The 12,554-nt window shown below is 43.0% G+C and overlaps 2 protein-coding genes across 5 annotated transcripts in view; both read left to right on the top strand.

The window, feature by feature from the left end:
* The first annotated feature begins 448 nt into the window (after positions 1–448).
* Positions 449–4,805, top strand: LOC112285600 (uncharacterized). 2 transcript variants are annotated; one of them, XM_024526546.3, is made up of 8 exons: positions 449–589; positions 1,358–1,458; positions 1,732–1,809; positions 2,157–2,228; positions 2,528–2,625; positions 2,830–3,068; positions 3,264–3,592; positions 3,892–4,805. In XM_024526546.3, exons 1-8 carry the CDS (start codon positions 563–565, stop codon positions 4,343–4,345), a joined length of 1,398 nt encoding a protein of 465 aa, XP_024382314.1. In that variant the 5' UTR covers positions 449–562; the 3' UTR covers positions 4,346–4,805. The 2 variants fall into 2 exon arrangements, with proteins under 2 accessions (XP_024382314.1, XP_090108393.1); XM_090252267.1 differs by having other exon boundaries at positions 1,656–1,809.
* Positions 4,806–8,190: 3,385 nt separating this feature from the next.
* Positions 8,191–12,554, top strand: part of LOC112285500 (protein MID1-COMPLEMENTING ACTIVITY 1) — a 4,978-nt gene continuing 614 nt past the window's right edge. Inside the window, exons 1-9 of one of the 3 annotated variants that reach the window (XM_090252270.1) lie at positions 8,191–8,891; positions 8,996–9,079; positions 9,559–10,130; positions 10,629–10,841; positions 10,968–11,185; positions 11,402–11,559; positions 11,716–11,787; positions 11,978–12,084; positions 12,296–12,389. In XM_090252270.1, the coding sequence (XP_090108396.1) occupies positions 9,711–10,130; positions 10,629–10,841; positions 10,968–11,185; positions 11,402–11,559; positions 11,716–11,787; positions 11,978–12,084; positions 12,296–12,389 (1,282 nt within the window). In that variant the 5' untranslated portion in view covers positions 8,191–8,891; positions 8,996–9,079; positions 9,559–9,710. Of the gene's footprint in view, positions 8,892–8,990; positions 9,080–9,558; positions 10,131–10,628; positions 10,842–10,967; positions 11,186–11,401; positions 11,560–11,715; positions 11,788–11,977; positions 12,085–12,295; positions 12,390–12,554 lie in introns of all 3 variants that reach the window. The other 2 variants (XM_090252269.1, XM_090252268.1) reach the window with 2 other exon arrangements.

Genomic DNA, 12,554 nt, shown 5'->3' with positions numbered 1-12,554 from the left:
CGAGCGCTGACATCGCCATCGCCATTGAAGAAGAAGTCGAAGAAGAAGAAGAAGGCGACGAAGGAGGGAAAAGAAGGAGGTGGCGAGGGGGGTAGAAAGGAAAGAGTGAGAGACTCAGTCCACCAGGTTTTCCGCAAGCAACACCACATGGAGTGAAGGGAGAATTGGAGGCGAAGGCACAGCAGCGCCTGCTTCTGGATTACGAATTCGATCGCGCCGCGTCCGCTCTCCTTGTCGTCCTCGCTGCGGGAATGCCTTGTACCTCGATCGCCCTCAGGCACTGCCGTTGGGGCGTTTCTTCTGCCCAACACCCTTGGGTCACCCCCACTTGTCGTCATCCCTCTCATGCCCAATTGAGCACTGATACGCTCTGCGCTCGAACCAACTCGGCTCCGGGTTTTGTTGTGACAGGCACGGGGCTCTGAGTCTGGAGGACGTCGTGGTGCTTCTGGGTTGAGTGACAGGTGCAATTGGTCCCTCTTTGTGGAGAAGGGGAGAGGATTGTGGGCTTGGCGCGGCGAGGGGAAATTAGGGTTTGGGGTGGAGAATTCTGCCGAGCATTATGCGGGTCGGGAGGGAATCAAGTGAGGTGCGTAGATCGCGTTCCTGCGTGGTGGCAGATTATTCTGAAATCGTGACGTCCTTGTCTTTTTGTGTTGTGTAAGTGAAGTTAACGTGCTTGTGGTTTGTGCTGATCTAGGGTTGTCTCTGAATTCTGTCTGATATGCATAGGGGCGTAAGATTTCTAAGGATGGGTCTTGTGTAGGATGTATTTCAGAAGTTTAAGGGATTAAGCGTGTCTTCTTACATCTTCTCTCCTCGATAAATATCCTTAAGAATTTCTTGTTGTCTCCCGGGTGGTGAATAGTGCAGTAGTCTCGTCTTTTTCATCAAAGTTTTGCACTGACCTTGCGTTTCCATTATCCTGCCCATGAGTGAGTGGCGTTGTAATTTCATCTTTAATTGAACAAGAATCAGTTATTGGAGTGGATCCACTATTTGACTTAATAAGCAGAACAAGCAATGTTAGATGTTGTCAATGCGAGAGATTTTGTAGTATTCATTTGTTTCCAAAAATGGCAACAGTGGGTTGTACTTATTGTCTTACTCCCAGACTACCAACAATTGTGAAGCTCGAGGTGTTTTAGATGATTGCTCGTGTAGTTAAAGCAGTGAAATTACTAGAGTAGTGTGTTTGCTGGCTCAGTGGTTCTTCAGCATTGTAGTGTGAGTGCAGTAGTTCATGCGAATAATATAGCAAAACCTGAAGTTCCACTTTGCGGTCTACGTGGATTTGTTCAATCGATAGGCTTCTGCACCAGGTGATCACTGATACCGTTATTGGTTTTGCGGACAGATTGAGGAACTTGCGTGGTTGGTGAAGGATAATCTGTACACCAAACACTTGGTGCTTTCAGCTGAGGAGCTTTTTGTGGAGTTCTTACAACCCGATTATGGGTGAGTCAAATCAGCATCAAACTACTTTCTATCCTCATTCACTTGTGTGTACGATAGTAGGCGATGTCTTTACGACTGTATGCGTATGGTAAACGGATATGGTTGTGTCTGGAGAGCCTCTCAGAAGTTTACGGATATTGTGGTGTCTGGAAAGAGGTGAAAAGTTTGAGTGAAGGTGGAGGGCATTTTGTGTTCAGGTACAATGATTTGAGAGACTGTACAAGTTCAGTTGTGTGGAGGATTCTAAGGCAAGCTGCTGCGATGATGGTACAGAGGAGGAGCGAGTTTGGAGCTGGAACCGATGCTCTCGTATCAGCGCATGCTTCTACACCGTCTGGCTGATTGCTTCGGGTCTGTTTCTAGTTCGGCTTGGTTAAGCATTACAGAATTTTTGCAGAACAGAACTCATAAATCCCGTATCAGGAACTTAGTGCAGTCTTGGACGATATCCCTCAAGGCTTATTTTTAAGCTTGTGTTTTCATCGAAAATTTTGTGCGCTTGCTTTGTCAATGTTGCTTGTTATGATATGATCTCATTGGGTGATCCGGAGAAGTTTTGACAGCTTGAACATGAATGTGGATCTTTCATGGGTGTTTTATGCATTGGATGTTGTTTACTCTTTAAATCAGGGGATACAAGGATGGATGGTGGACCGTTGTTAAAAAAATTCAAACCCTAATCTTCTGTGATGTTGCAGATTAGTACATGAATCTGTAGGTGAAGGAGAGAATCGGCGTATTATTATTGAAAAATGTGAAGAGTCGAAGATGTGCGTATTCTTTATCACAAACACACCCCCCCCGCCTTTGGACTGTTTTGTGAAGTTATTATCTTACATGGTTATATTGCAAGTGGATGTTAATGTACATCACCCATTGGGCTGATTGGAAGCGTAGTTTTATCTGCTCTCTTGTACTGGATCTTTGATGTGTTCTCATTGTACAGTATTGCCTCTCTTTGTTGCTGAAGTTAACGCAACATTTGTCTTGGCATAGACCGCTGAAGATTATTGTCATGTATATGATGTCCATTTATTTCTTACCATTACTCTTGGGTGGGGCTTGGCAGACCTTTGATGCTTATAACTGATGTTTTGGAGAGCAGCTATGGAGAAGTGCATGCACCGTCCAATAGGCAACTTCTACTTCGTTCTCCTAACGAAATAGGTTCGTAACTTCTCTGAATCGCTGGAGGAACGAAGTTTTACATGGCGGATGTGAAGGATGAGTAAATACCGTACTTCTGGGGATGCCTTTGATTGGCATTGATTTTACAAAATTATAATCGGGCACGTATCTACCGAAGAGAATTTGTATTGACACCAGGTGCGTCTTTTCGTCACTAATGTACAATCTCAATGTGACCTGCAGGCGACCAAACAAATAAGTCTTCTTTGCGATCGCCTGCTTTGTCTTTGGAAGAACGAGAAGCGGCATACCAGGCTGCCCGAGAACGGATATTTTCGGATGTCCCGCATTCTGCGGATAGTCTATTGGACCAAAGAGAAACACAACGAGCTAGACCGGTACCAGTAGTGGCTCGTCGAATGATAGCTCATGCTTTGGGAAAGCCTCAAGTCTTGTCATCCGACGTGTCACCAAATGACGCGGTATTGGTGTTCTCTCATTCGCCCTTGTCTCTCTCATTTCTTATTTCGCGTCTTAATTTTGGTATTCTTTGAGGTCTTTGCTTCCAATATTTTGTCCACGCGTGTACACGCAATAGTGATAATAAGAATAATTTTTATTATTACTATTTTGATGAATTTGCTATTTATTATACGTATGTTTTTTTTACGGTTCAGGGTTCAGCCTTGGAAGATTTACCTGTATCGGCTCTAAAGGAGGCTCCAAGCCACACCCCTGCGAAAGCAGCTAGACGAATGCTGACACAAGCTCTAGGATTTCCTTTGTCAAGTCCATCTTCGCGAGGCCCTGAGAGAAGAAATGCAATAAACCAGAACGCAACTATCAGTGTTGAGGCGACCCTTAGGCACAATAATGCACCGGCGGACGTAGTATCTTGTGCTACTGGAACACCTCCAGATGACCTGAAAGCTTCGGATACTGATGAGGCTTTGCGATTAAGGAGTATTGCAGCGAAGGATGTCGATTCTTGTGGGGCGAATCATCAGTATGTGATCTTTTTCATTTCCCGTTTTTCATTTTTCATTCTTCATTTTATTTTAATTTTATGAAAATATATACCGAGCTCCGACTGCTGTCTATTATTAAAATCTAATTGCGGTATTGTATTGTTTTCGAATGCGGTTCTCTGTTCTGAATTTGGGACAGTATTCGTGAGTGTATCAGACATTCGCGGGTCTTGTTTCAAGTTCCACTATTTCGTTGTGGTTCTTTTTGACATCAATTGATGGTCGCATGAGAAGATTCTGGTTCTGTGAAATTTTTAACACTTAAATACCCCGGCAGGACTTCACGAGTAATGCCAACCAGGCCCTTTCGTAAGGATCGGGCAGGAGCAGCAGCTGGCAGAATGTTTGCTCAGGCTCTGGGCCTACCTCATAATTCTCCACAGCCAGTGGTTGCAGATTGCTTTGCTGATGGCATGGCACTCGTGGAAACTGATAGTGGAGGAGGCAACGAATCGTTGATTAATCATAATGTTTTGTACATAGCTGAAGAGAGTGTTACTTCGGTGAATCAATCTGCTCATCTAGTTGGAAGTGCTAGAAAAGCTTCAGACAAGAGAGAACGCAAAGAAAAGTCGAAGTTGGAACCCAGTAAACCTGATGTTTTAAAGGAAGACCAGAGAAAAGGTGGTAAGGGCCACAAGTTTGAAAAGCATCTTCGGCTGAAAACCCGATTGATCCAAGAAGACCAAGAAACAGGAGAGGTTTTTCTGACACACAGCCGAGTGCAATAAAAAGGGTCTTAAAGAGAACAGCTTCAAGGTTGCGTGATTCAAGCTGATGAAACAATGGATATTTCATTGGACTCCTTTGTGGGGTTTTTGCCTTGTGGCATCATTCTCAATAACTTCCTAGTGGTTTCTTCGTATACTTCGTATGGCTCGGAATTTTTTCGCTTGAGCTAGGTCACATAGTGCCTCCTGTCTGCAAGTTTTGTCTTAGTTTTGGTGTAGCATATTAGACGTCAAGATTGTACATCTATCGCGAAGCCAGTTGCTCCTTGGTGCAATTTCTTGGATCCCCAAAAGAGTAATTCTCAAGAATATGCTCATGCATCTCAGTGCATCTGTTGTGCATGAGTTGGAACTCTTTAGTAATGTCATTCATGTCTCAGTCTCTTGTGTCGATTGCTCGGGTGTTTTCTACAAAGGTTGTCGTTCTGTTCTTATCTGCAATAAAGTTGTGCTTAGCGAAGAGGTCAATGTTGTCCCTAACACGGCCCTTATTATATGACAACTCAAATCTAGTTGTGGGGTTTACATTGGGCTTTTTTCTTCAGAACATGCAGGAAGCTGTCTTTCGACTCATTCCATGGCACTATGGTGCCTTATCCATAACTATTCACGTAAGAGCCTTCCATGTGTCAGTTCCTACGAGATAGCTTGCTTCAGCAGCGGATTCCACTTGCTCCTCTCCCCTTTTCAATTTCTATCTCTTTTGTTTGCTGTTGCTGCTGCCTCTCATGCAACTGTATCGAAATATGGACACTTGCGCAAAACCCTTGGCTTTAGTCACCTCAACCTCTCTTTAGTCACAAGCATCTTTTGGTGCTTTTCTGGACAAGCTTGTGGGTACCCAGCAAAAAGGCTTTTGCTAATGTGCACCCACGCTGTGAGTGTTAGTTTGTTTGTTTGTTTGTTCGTTCTATCCGTTTCTGGGGAAGTTTCTGAGGCCAGGTCTACGAGTACAGAAGCTGGAAGCCTGCAGGTAACGTAGGTTCAGGGACCAGATTCACCTTTCACAGAGAACAGCCACGTCTCCAGAAGAGACGCCCGCAAAGTCATATACATTATATATATATATATCGAAGTGCTTCGGGCCACCCCATCAGTCGGAGGTTCATTCATACCTGGAGCTTCAAATCAGTTGGAGTGGGGCTTGGAAATTAGAGGCATCACATACTGTGTGGGTGACAAAAATTAGACTAACAATTGGCTATGAGCCTAGTTGCAATTGTCTGCCTGTCTATCTGTCTGGCTGAAGCATCCTTTAAAGCTGAAGGTCATTTCCTGTTCCAAATCAAGCGACATTTTCACTTCGAGTACGAGAACATTATCAACGTTGGTCATGATTGGGTTTTCCAAAGGCAAGTTTGCTGATTCTTCTGTTTGATGTGTATATGTAAATACATAGAGAAATAGTGAAGAGCTATGTTGCTTTAACCACTATTTAAATCCTGGAAATTCAAAGGGTTTTTTCCACATAGAAAAGCGGGTACAAAATGTGTGTTACATGATTAATTTAATACTGAACCATAAACAAGAATAAGATGTTATTTCAACAAATTATAGACTACTAGTATTGATGTCAGTAACAACAAAAGAGATATTCCAAGATGTATTTATATTATTTTTTTTGTTCAGTTTTTTCCATAATGACAAACTCACAAGGGCTGATTATTGTGCGACATGGATCAAACTTAAAACTTCATGTACAATGATTTAGTTTTCAAAAATACTCAATCAAATACAAAGATGTATTCACAAATGCACATGTGTAGTAACTTAAACATCATATCCTATTTCATTGTTCAATTTGTAAATTTGTTCATAAGACATGGACTTTTGTAACATACGTGTAAAGTAGGCAAACCTCAACAGTTATGCCCATGCACTGGCAGGTGATGAGGAGATATTTTCTCTAGAGAACGTGGTTTCCTATTCACACTCTAATGAGCTGGAGCAAGAAGTGTACTGAGGTGGTGTGTTTTATTTTAGTTTTAATATTAAATCTTGGCACTTATTCAAATTCGAGTAATATAACATTATAATTTTATACATTTCTAAAGCGTTCCAACTTATGCACAATAGATGCACTAAGGAGATGCATGAGCATATTCTTGAGAATTACACTTTCGAAGATCCAAGCAGTAGATCCAATTACTCTTATTTACCATTATTTTTTATAAATTTTTCAATAAACATAGTTTCCTTTTGAAAACTATTAACGTTTAAAAAAATAAAAAAATGTTCTTTTAAATATGCCTTCATGTTAAATATGACTGGTTTGTGGATTTGTTTACTTTTTTAAGTTTTAAATAAAAAATCATACTTCGTGGTTTTTTTAGAATTCACTTTGCAATAATGTTATGATTAGAAAATAATAAGCAAGATTGGTGTCACTAATCATATTTAAAGAAGAAATCAGTTTCTGGTTTTGAGAGGACTTGCACAAATGATATGAATGATGATAATTAAATATGGTCTCAAAAAAAAAATCAATAATAACTCTTTGTACCAAGTTCAAATTGATTTTGTCTATTATTTTTATTTTTTAAATATGTAACCCCGAGTTGATTTTACAATGTGCATGTGCTCTCATTTATTTATTATTTAATATTTGAATTTGAATTTTGGTTGTCTTTAAGATTGAGAATAATTGCACAATTATATTGATATGTTAATTGGAAATATGATGATGAACGTTAGATTAGTTAGGCAATAGTTCAATATTTTGTTATACTACAGACACAATATTGATTTTTTTATTTTATTATATATTTTTTATATATGTATCGGAATTGGAAATACAATGCACTTCAATTGATTAGCAATAGAAAATGACCTTGTTATTTGTGGTGTGTTCTGCAGCATTCTTTTTGAGAGTGAAATTCTTACCTTCATACATTTTTTTTTTTTTTTTTCTTTTCTTTTCTCTACCTTATTCTTTGCCATAGAATCCATAACATAGTTGTTGAAATCCCTGTAAATTTCTTTTAAAAAATAATACATTTTGTAATACATTGGTAAAAAACGTTTCCTTAATAAATCAGATATACCATAAAACCAATCAACGAAAAGAGCACAAAGAAGTATACCAGATTGTTAAAAGAAATGATTCAATGCAGAAGCGATTTGCATTATGGGACGGGAATAAGCCTCAACATAATTTCACTGCCTCCAAAATATGCTTCCAATTTTGGTATGCATGAACACTCACAAAAATATCCCCTTCCTTTCTACACTAACATAATTAACCCAATGAGGTGCCACCTACTCCAACTCTTTTTAATTTACATATAATGAAACAACGTGTTCCTCATCTTATTAGTTTTATTTGCAGTTTTCTGTAGGAAGTGTCCACGTAGAAGATGTTGGTTCTAGGCTGGACCCAGTGCAGACGCGCCACCACCCACAAGATCGTAATCTGCCGGTTCACAAGATTCAGGGGCCCCTGGTCGTCGTCGTCGTCAAGAGTCAGTGAAACTGGGGATGGTGGGGAGCTGGAGCAGCTTTCGGAGCTACAGTCCACCATCTGCAGGGCAGATGGTTGCTTGAGCGGGACCACCTGGTGCTTCAGAGCCTGTCAGACTGACTGCAACGCCGTGGCTGGGAAGCTCCTTTCACCGCATTGCCGTTACCGCTATTGTGCACCTATCTATCTCTTAGGCATTCGCCATTCTCTAAGTTAGCCCATCCCCGTGATTTCAATAACTTGAAGCGAGAGCTGCGCGGAGTGAACGACAAGGTTCCTCGTCCAGTGCCGTCAAAAACGAGCATACAACATTGTACTTTATTCCTTCGCTTTGTTGTTACTTGGAGGCAGCAGGTTCTGGAGGGGGGGGGGGGGGGGGAATGGGAAGAGACCAGGGAGCAGGCAGGCTCGTTTGCCTGAATCCATGGTGACGCGGTAGTCCTTGTCTGAATTACTAACTCTAGACATGCGCAGACAAAGAGGAAGGTCTCAAGCTTATTTCTTCCGGGAACAGTTCCTGGTCGCTAGGGGGGGGCTCCACATCCATCTGTGGACTACTGTAGTATTGTGGGTACATAAGGCCAAATGGAAGGCTGCATGGCTGTGTGAAGGTGCCACCAGCGCTGCCCTCTTAGCAAAGTCCACAATTATTATTGTGTTTATCTTATTTATTTTATTTATTTTATTTTTATTGCTTTTTAGTCAGCGTGTTAAGTATGTGGCACCAGATTCCGACGTGAGTTTACTGGTGAGTGCGCTTTCAGTCTACGAAATCAGTTGATTTGGAGCAGTTTCTCTCCCCCCCCCCCTCACCCACCCTACCCTTTTTCTCAAATCATTGGCCTCAAGGCGTTTTGTCAATGATTCCTCATCCTCGCGCAGTGTGACGGTCCCCTCCCATTATTACCTGCAGCATGCCAGAGATCCTCCACTTCCCTCCTTGATGGATGCTCCTCCCCGTTTGATCTCCCTGTGAATTGTGTGCGTTGATGGGAATGGAGATTTGCTGGTGGGACATGTTGGTGAGGTGAGGCAGGGAATTTCAGCCATTCCAGCCGGAGAGGGGGTTCAACCAACCTTTGATAGGTACGAAGGCTCATTCTGTTGTTCTCGGTTGCTGCCTCGGCATTCTAGATTGCGTCGCATTGAGCAACTTTTTAATTTTCTTACTTACATTGCCTCCAGTTTAGACTATGGCATCGTGGTCCGTGACTTAAATACGCCAAGTCTATGTGATTATCGACGCTTTTTCGTTGTGAACTTCGCGGTTGTCGGTACGTCTTTGAAACATTGAAGTTAATTTCGCACACACATCAGCTTGAGATAAATCTATGCATGGCAAGGGATGAGATAGGCTCCTGGAGTGCGTAAGCTTGCGCTGTTTTATAGTGTAGAAAGAGAGCATGTCGGACTCGCTTACGCTTTATCGACACCCAATGGCCTGTGGGTGTTAGATGCAGTGTGTGAGATGTGCTCTGTTGTCACACCTAAGTTGCTTGAGAGAATCCTAACAAGCTCAGCTTCTGAGGTGGAATAGACTCCTCAGACCATTGTCGCTGTTGCTCGGACTTGAAGAGAATCGTTGAATGATTGTGATTCACAGATGCTTAGAGAGAAATTATAGGTCTATGGGGGGACGGGAGTGTTGTCTGAAAGGATTTTCATGTCGTCAAGAGGAAGTTGAGCAGTGTCTGTGTCCTTTCACCTGTGACCGTTAGATGAAGAATGTGCAATATTCTTCCGCTTGCTGCAGGAGACGGCGATGGCGTGGTCAAATGCATCGCGGCGACTTTGTAAAGCCCTTGGAGCAGAAGATGTGCATCACCGAAGTGGTATGACAACCAGAAGGTTGTCAGGTTCTTGAATTGGTAGTGGGGTTGGGGTCGTCGGTGGGGGGGTCTCACAATGGCAGCTCTATTTAACTGGTTGCCACAGCTGGCCATGGGCGACGTAGCCAACGTGGGCCAGCTGGTTGGTATCAACGCAGTGCAGTTGATTGCCATGATAGTGAAAGCAGCAAAGAATGCACGCATGCACAAGAAGAACTGCCAGAATTTCGCGCAGCATCTGAAATTGATTAGCAACTTGCTGGAGCTGTTGAACCTGACGGATCTCAAGCGGCGCCCCGAATACCGAGAGCCGCTGGAGCATCTGGAGCAAGCCCTGCGCAAGGCGGTGATCCTTGTGGAGAGCTGCCGCGACAAGAGCTACTTGTATCTCGTAGCCATGGGGTGGGTATATGTCTCCAAGTTTCGAGATTACCAGGACGAAATCGACCGCTACCTCAAGCTGGTCCCTCTCATCTCTCTCGTTGAAAACAGTCGGGTATGAGCATTTTGTCATTACCACAGCTATTTACTTCACAAATGCATTTTCGGGCCCCTATCTGAATGTGGGGCAAGCGAAATTTGGACATGCACATAGAATTGTTTTTCCCACGCAGCTTCGATCCGACCCTCGTTGCTGGGATGTTTTCACATCATTCAAGCTCAGTTCATTCACAACCTTCAAACACACCGTGCGTTTCGCCAAGTGCCTCTTCGGTCCATTTGAATCAAGTGCTTATTCACACATGAATATTTATGGCATGTAATAGATTTAGGGCAAAGCGTAGCCTGGAATAACTAGGAAAATTCGACCAATCTGTTGAGGCTCGCTGGTGCCGTGGTTTAGAATTCAGTGAGTGCATAATGTGTGTCAATCAAGCATTGCTGCCAATCAATGCTTGCCAGGCGCTGGTTGAAATATTTCCAAAAGAGCATTGACATTGTCGTCAATTTCTGCATTAAATTCCTTGGTGCTCACCAGTAATGTATAAAACAGGAGCGTCTGCGAGCGATTTCGAAGGACAAACGCTCGTACACGATGGAAGATTCGGAGGTGAAGATGCAACAGACACTTTTGAAGCCCCAGCACTCCAAGAGAGACTCCCTCCGTTTGTCCAGACAGTTGTCACGCCGCTACCCTGGATTGCCATTGGACGTCGCCTTGCGGGAAGAGAATGCTAAGCTACGAAAAGAGCTGGACCATATGAAGGTTAGTAATCTTAAATTTGGTGAGCACCGACGCAGAAACCTTGCTGTCATAGTCCATCCATTCGAGATTCAATAAGTCTGTCTTTCTGTGCACTGGAGTAATGTATCAATGTGTGCCAATGTACAGGCTTGCAAGGAAGTAGAGGACTGCAACGTGATTAAACACCTAATCGACTTCACAGAAGCTACTGTGGCTGACCCTGTGATCCTGGGGGAAGCCATGTTGCAAATTCGTGAGGAAGAGGAGGAGGAACGAGAGGAGATACCGCAGAAGTCTCGCTCTGTCACGGAAACGCAGAGGAAAGAGTCGTCGCAGCGTCACATCAAACATCCAAAACCTTCGTTGTATGTGACGAACTTTAACCACATTTTGCATTTTTTGCGAATCAAGCAGCCTTGTTTTTTTATAATGCGTACCTGCATGTATTCTTGGAACGGATACAGAAAGGTCTAGATATTGATGACCCACAAAGTGAAACTCCATTCTGAAGGAACGTGGTTGGGCTTTCGATTTTGATTTTTTTGATTTTTTTGATTTTTTTTTTTTTGTTATTTTTGCAGGCCAGGCTACCCTCCTGAACAGAAGCTTATGTACGATGGTGCGGCAAGGAAGGATTCTTCATTCCCGTCGTCGCGCTGTAGTAGCATCCGGAGCAACTACCAGATCGAAGAAGACTGGCACCATGGCCTCTGCGATTGTTGCATTGAGCCCTGCTTATGTACTTTCTCCGCCCAAAACAAACATACACGTCAATAGTTTCTCATGTACTGCAGCGTAGGTGAAACGAATTGAATAATGTAATGAATTCATATCGGTGAAATTGGATCTGTCGCATCATGTTGAACAAGTACATGTTTTGGATGGTTTGGAACAGGTATGGAAACGTTTTGCTACCCTTGCGAGACATTTACTCTCGTTGCAGAGACCGCTACTGATGGCGAAACCTGTACGTTGCTCTTCCCTTGTTGGCCAAGGGACATTGATAATCTTGTCTCAGACGAGGCAGGATATCTGGTCTTTTAATCTTTACACATTTTAAACTGTATGTTCAAATCAAAACATGTGTATTGCCTATCTGTAACGTTGTAAGCCGAGGGTAAAAAGAAAAGCTGACGTAGGTTCGTAAATGTTCGCAGCTCAAGACACTGCTTGTCATCTATTGGCGTTCCATTCTCTTTACGGTGGCTGCTATTGCTACACTTGTTGCATACGTCGAAAGGTCCGGCAGCGTTTCAATATCCCGGTAAGTTCTGTAGCGTTGTAAAACTTTAAGCTTCTCATTTTAAATCCAGCAGATACATATCGATTTCGTATGCAGTTGATGGACCACTAACGACCCTTTTCTAAAAATTAAAAATAATAATGATTCATTGCCACTTCTTTCACTTCAATCCGTTTTATGCACATTTGTTGCATCCCAAGCTTCAGAGTACTTATGCTGCGAACTTGTACAGGGCGACTGTTGTAGCGACTACTGGACTCATGCCTGTTGTTGCTGGTGCGCGATACTCCAAGAGCTACACGAGATGAAATTTCAGGACAAGCAAGGTAACCTGATCCATTGTCCGGTTTCACTCACACGACACCCCCCCCCCCCCCCCCCCCAACTCATTTAGTGAGAGAAACTTGGCACGCTCGTCATGCTTCAAGGCATCGATGAAGGAGCCTTTTAACGATGTGCTCGTGGCTGGTTTCTAACTATCTAGACTTGCA

The sequence above is a fragment of the Physcomitrium patens genome, chromosome 8 (assembly GCF_059467195.1).
Source record: "Physcomitrium patens ecotype Gransden chromosome 8, ASM5946719v1, whole genome shotgun sequence".
NCBI lineage: Eukaryota > Viridiplantae > Streptophyta > Bryopsida > Funariales > Funariaceae > Physcomitrium > Physcomitrium patens.
This window is presented reverse-complemented; position numbering and strand designations above follow the sequence as displayed.